We start from the raw sequence: 5729 nt of genomic DNA on the forward strand, positions 1-5729 counted from the left end.
GGCTGGTGGCTGGTCTCGAACTCACAGTGATCCTCCTGCCTCAGCCTCCCAAGTGCTGGGATTACAGGCGTGTGCCACCATGGCTCAAATATTTCCTTGTCTTAGTTATTTTTCTCTTGTGGCTGAGACTAAATACCCAACACCCAAAGGTAAAGGGGAAGGGGTTTATTTAGCTCACACCTTGTAGAGGATTCAGTCCATAATCAGCTGGCTCCAAGACAGGGTGGCATGGCAGAGGTGCGTTGCAGAGTAGAAGCAATTCATGGCACCCACAGTGTAGCAAAAACAATAAAGGACATTAATGGTGTCTTTCTGCCCCTTTTTTCTTATCCAGACTACTTAGGGCAGGTAGTACTCATGTCCTAGCCCTGCCATGAATCAGTCACACTCTTTAGATTCAGCTACTTCTGAAAAAGCGTGAGGCTTCGGGAGGCCATCTAAACTTAGGCCATCACACTCCTGTTAGTGATTACTAATTTTGGAGAGGGAGGCAGGGTACAGTGCTCCTGACTGAGGGCCTCGTGCGTGCTGGGCAAGTACTCTGTTGCTGAGGTACATTTCTAGACCTAATGATTTCTAATTTAATTTGGATGGGGTCAGAAAACATACTCTCTTGATTTCGTTCCTTTTATATTTTTACACTTGCATTATGGCCTAGATTATAAACTATCATATTGAACATTGTGTATTTGAAAATAGTGCATTTTGCTGGTGTATGAATTTTAATGAAGTCAGGTTGTTCTTGACTTGTTCAAGTGTTTTTGACTTGAAATAATTTTCTGGCTGCTTTTTCTCCACCTTCTTGGGAGAGGAGTTGAACTAACACACAAGATTAGGTTATCACACCAAACTGACTTGAGCTTTAGTGCTGTCCCTCGTTACTTAACTGGTTTTAAGGATCTAAGTAATGAGTGGTATAGGCAAAGCAGGGAGAGATGTGGGACACACTGTGTTGCTTCCAGATTTGTCTTTCTGTGCAGCCCAGAGTAAAAGATAGGTGACATACCTCACTCCCACACCGTGGGGAGTGCTGAAGGTGTGTAACATTTCCACGGTGTAGCTGGAGTTCGGCTTCTGTGGGAGTGCGTGATCTCCCATTCTCTGTGGGTTTTAGGTATGCTTACCAGGAGCAGTCTTAAGCTAGTGACAGTTTGCTAAATACATTTCAGAGATTACAAACTCCTCTCCTAGCAAATACTTGTAGTTTATTTATATATGTCTGCCTCTGTACTCCAGGCAGATTGGAGCCAGCAGCCTGTCTCCTTTCTTTCCCTGCAGTGTCTTCATCATAATGAGGGAGAAGTGAGTAGCAGTCTGGCTGTCTAAACCTTATTGGGAGAGAAGTTGAACTGACACACAAGATTGGAATAAGAAAACTGTTTCTTAAATCTTTTTGCTTCTCTTTGTTGGGCCCTGTATGGAACTTAAAGTGTTGCCTCCATCTAGTTTTTGTGAGCCCTGCTGTAGCTTTTCTTTTTTGGTACCAGGGATCAAACTCTGGCCCTTGCACTTGTGAGGCGGGTGGAAGAACCACTGAGCTAAATTCCCAGCCCCTTGTGGAGCTTTTGATACAGAAGGTGGCATCTTGCTGCTGGTCCTGGACATGCTGCTCGTGGCACTGAGGGTGGGAATGGAGCATTACCCAGGCCTCTCAGGGTGGTGAGATGTGCTCCTTAGTGCCGCCTTGCATGTCTGCTCTCCCATGGAAGGCATATTCAAGTGATGGGCAGCCAGAAAACTGATGTCTTGCATCTGTGGGAGATTGGGAGGGTGTGGCAGTTACCTGTTAGAGTCTGAAGTTTTTAAACCCGTAACTGTGCCTCATGGTGTCAGTCAGCAGTAGATAGAACACAGGTGTTAGAGGCTCTACTCTTCCACCTGCGAGGGTGCCAGTTGGGAGTGGGTAGGAGTTGACTTAATTTACAATTCAGCTATCATTGTCTTTACTGTTGGGCAGACTTAGGCTTAATTGAAAGACCAGAGTCCTTTGAATTATTTTCATTCATGGGATTGTCTCCCAGCTACTTTTAAAAAAGCCCTCCTCAATTTGAATGTTTCAAACATTTACGGAGGTAGAGAATGGTATAATGAAACTTCGCTTACTCATTCTATTTTATCCTTCTCTCCAGTATTCTCATAACTTGTTGGACAGGTAGCTCAGTGGTGGAACACTTGCCTACCATGTGCAAGGCCCTGGGTTTAATCCCCAGAATTGTAGAAAAAGAAAAATTAAAATATCCCCGTAACTGTATTGCCTTTCCTGAATCATGCATGCTAAGTAATTTTATCAAAACATTTTTATTTTGAATTTGGTTTCCTAACAAGAAAATGAGTTTCAGTTTCTTTGTAGGAAATGTGCTGCTGATACTTGACGTCATAGCTTTGTGTGAACAGCTGTCACAGTATGGAGAGGCAGTGTACTACCGTGGCTGAGTGGTTTCGGTCTTATGCTCTACTCCTCTGTGTGCCCGTGGGCAAGTTATAAGCCAAGTTTCCTCACTCATAAAACGATGTACAGCACTGCCTCCTGATGCTTGGTGTGGAGATTGTCTGAGTGAATGTGTGTAAAATTTTTGAACATGTTTTGGTACATTTCATGCGCTAGGGTGTTTCCTCTCGTCATTATCTGATGTCTCAACATCACATGCCCAAGCTCTTGATGGGCAGGTGTTCTCCTACTGTTTTTCTAGATGTGAACGAGCTGAAGGAATGTCTTTCTGTGCTGGTTAAAGAGCAGCAGGCGCTGGCTGTGCAGTCAGCCACCACCACCCTCTCGGCCCTGAGACTCAAGCAGAGGCTGGTGATCCTGGAACGCTATTTCATTGCCTTGAACAGAACTGTGTTTCAGGAGAATGTCAAGGTTAAGTGGAAAAGCAGCAGCGTCTCTCAGCCTCCCATGGACAAGAAAAGGTAATAATAAAACAAAGAAAAGATCCTGATGACAGCTTACTGTAAAATTCAGGCTCTTTTTTGTTTGTTTTTTATTTAAAAAAATTTTTTTCTGGTACTGGGGATTGAACTTGGGTGCTTGTGTTTGCAAGGCAGGCCACCCAACCGCTGAACTAAATCCCTGGCCCTGTTTGTTTTTTAATATAAAAATTTTATCCCTTCCCCCCCATACCTCTTTCCCTATGTACAAAAGCTTTCTGTTTTTTTCCTTCTATTTTCACATTTTTTCTTGCCTCTCGCTCTCTCCCTCCCTCCTTATTCCCCTACCCATTTGAACATTTTCTTCCCATTTTTCAACATCAGTTATACATTTCAGTCTTTATTTCCACTTTTTGTTTTTTTTTGGGGGGGGTACTGGGGATCGAACGCGGCTTCTTGTGCTTGCAAGGCAGACGCCAGAACCACTGAGCTAAATCCCCAGCCCCAACTTTTTGTTTTTCACACCAGAGAAATGCTGCATTATTTCAACATGTGTGACCAATTTATTTCACTTAAGAGTATGGTCTTAAGGTCCATCTGTTTAGCTATAAACGTCTGAAGCTTGTCCTTCTTTATGGCAGAGTAGGACTCCATTGCATTAAAAACTACATCTTCTTTATCCCGTCGTCAGTTGATGGGCCAGGCTCTTTTTAAAAGGAAATTTTAATTAAAGGTTTCATTATAGTCCTGTCTCTCACCATGTGAAATTTTATCTTTGTGTTTACCATTTCTGTATTTTGTATAATCTGGAGAATAGATTTGCTAGTTTACTCATGAAGTAACAGACAATGCTGCATATTCTAGATCACTTTTTTATTTATTTATTTGGGTTTTTTGAGATAGGGTCTCACTATGTAGTCCAGGCTGACCTTGAACTCACTGTAGTCCAGGATGGCCTTGCACTTTCATTGATACTTGCCTCAGCCTCCTGAGTTCTGGGATTACAGGTGTGTTACCACCATTCCTGGCTGTTTCATTATTTAAAAAAAAATTCAGTAACTTATAGGAGCCAGCCATAGGTTTAAATCCAAGTCTAGGTTTGAAAATGGGATCTCAGTATTGTATCCTTTTTGTTTTCTTCTGCTTCTGTTTAGGGAATACTCAGAATATGTTTTGTGCCTCAGTAGTTTGGATGCTTCATTTTTTTTCCTCCCGATATGGTTTTTTATTAGAAGACACACTTTCAGGCATATGATTTTTTTCTTTCTTTGTACCGGTGACCAAACTCAGGACCTTTTGCTTGTGTCACTGAGCTAAGTCTCTGGCCCTCAGGTGTGCGATTTTTGTTTTTTGGTACTGGGGATCAAACTCGGGACCGTATGCTTACAAGGCAGGCGGAGGAACCGCTGAGCTAAATCCTTGTCCCTCAGGCATGTGATTCTTAATTTGTTGATATCTGGTAATAACATCTGCAGACTTCCTCTGCCACTAGAATATCTAAGCCTCATTTCAGATTGTATTTTTCCTCACATGTAGCTGTATAGAAACTTCTATCTTCAGAAGCCTGGGTTGCCAGGGTAACTCATTTTATGTGGTTAGCAGTTGGCTTTATTTGGTTGTAATAGTGACTTTTACTTCCCAGAGAGCCCATGGGCAGGGCAGGAAGCTAAAGGAAGCACAGGAAACCTGCCTCATCTTGCCACCAGAGGCTGGAATGCTGAGAGTAATAACTTTTCTCTGGATTTTTATTTTTAAATTGATTTGAAATCATATTGTGTGCTTTAGGTTGCCTGTAGTTTTAAATAAACTAAGGTGTGTGATAGCTGAGCTGGTGCCTATTTGATGAATTAGCTGTGGCACATGATGCCTCTCTCCCTCCCTGTCTGTGGAGGCGAGCAGCTGCTGGGTGGTCAGTGGGCTGAGGGTTTGGTGTGCATGTAGACTCAGTGCTGGCACTCTGGAGTGTTTGTCAGATCAGGCAGATCTGTTCCCCTGGTGCAGAAGAGCCTGGGTGCACAGCTGGGGTCTGTATGCTCTTTCTTTTATGATGGTGCCAGTGTGGATGAATTATTTGGACTTTGTGTTTCATTACAGGAAGGAATTTCTAAAATTAAAACCCTTTGAGGTAATTGTGGAGTCACATGGAGTTGTAAGAAGTAGTTCAGAGTCCTCCTAGTCCTTCACTTACTTTCCTCTGGTGTTAGCTGCTTGAGAAACTGTTTCACACAGTAGGCAGTAAGGACACTGACCTTGATATACTCCACCTGTGTTGCTTAGGTTTCCTTAGTTTTGCATGCTCTCAGTCATGTGTGTCTCTTTGCAATTAAAGTTATTTGGGTAGACTTGTTCAAGACAACCAACCACAGCCTGGGTCCGCAACCGAGGGCTTCTTTTATCTGCACCAAAAAAATAAAAAGATCGTGACAAGGAACCAGCAGTTCTTACTCCACACCAGCTTGGGGCTGTAGGGTTCTCTGACTAGTGGCAAAGTTTCTCTAGGTCCACTCACCTTTCCCTCCTCTGCTTACCTTAACCCCTGGCAACCACTAATCTCTAACTTTTGAGATTGACTTTTTTCAGTATCATTCCTTTGGGATTCTTCTAATTTGTTGCATGTATCATTATTGCTGAGTAGTGGTCTACAATTTTGTCTCATAGTTTTGGTGTATTACAAATGAAACTCCCGTGACTGTTCACGTGCAGGTCTTTGTGAACATGTTAAGTTTTATCTGAGTTGAATGCCTGGGAGTGCAGTTGCTGGGTCTTGTATTTAATTTTTTTTTTTGGTGATACCAGGAATCAGAACTCAGGACCTTGCTCTTGGGAGGCAGGTGCGGTGCCACTGAGCTAAGCCCGGCCCC

The 5729-nt window shown here is 43.0% G+C and overlaps 1 protein-coding gene across 6 annotated transcripts in view; it reads left to right on the plus strand.

Annotated features, from left to right (window-relative positions):
• Window positions 1–5729, plus strand: part of Herc2 (HECT and RLD domain containing E3 ubiquitin protein ligase 2) — a 189282-nt gene that overhangs the window by 29273 nt on the left and 154280 nt on the right. For all 6 annotated transcript variants that reach the window (XM_010612947.1, XM_010612945.3, XM_033761041.1 and 3 more), the window contains exon 5: window positions 2691–2910. In XM_010612947.1, coding sequence (XP_010611249.1) covers window positions 2691–2910 — 220 coding nt within the window. The remainder of the gene's footprint in view (window positions 1–2690; window positions 2911–5729) is intronic.

This window comes from Fukomys damarensis, unplaced genomic scaffold, assembly GCF_012274545.1.
Source record: "Fukomys damarensis isolate Sample0158 unplaced genomic scaffold, DMR_v1.0_HiC HiC_scaffold_7, whole genome shotgun sequence".
Taxonomy (NCBI): Eukaryota; Metazoa; Chordata; class Mammalia; order Rodentia; family Bathyergidae; genus Fukomys; species Fukomys damarensis.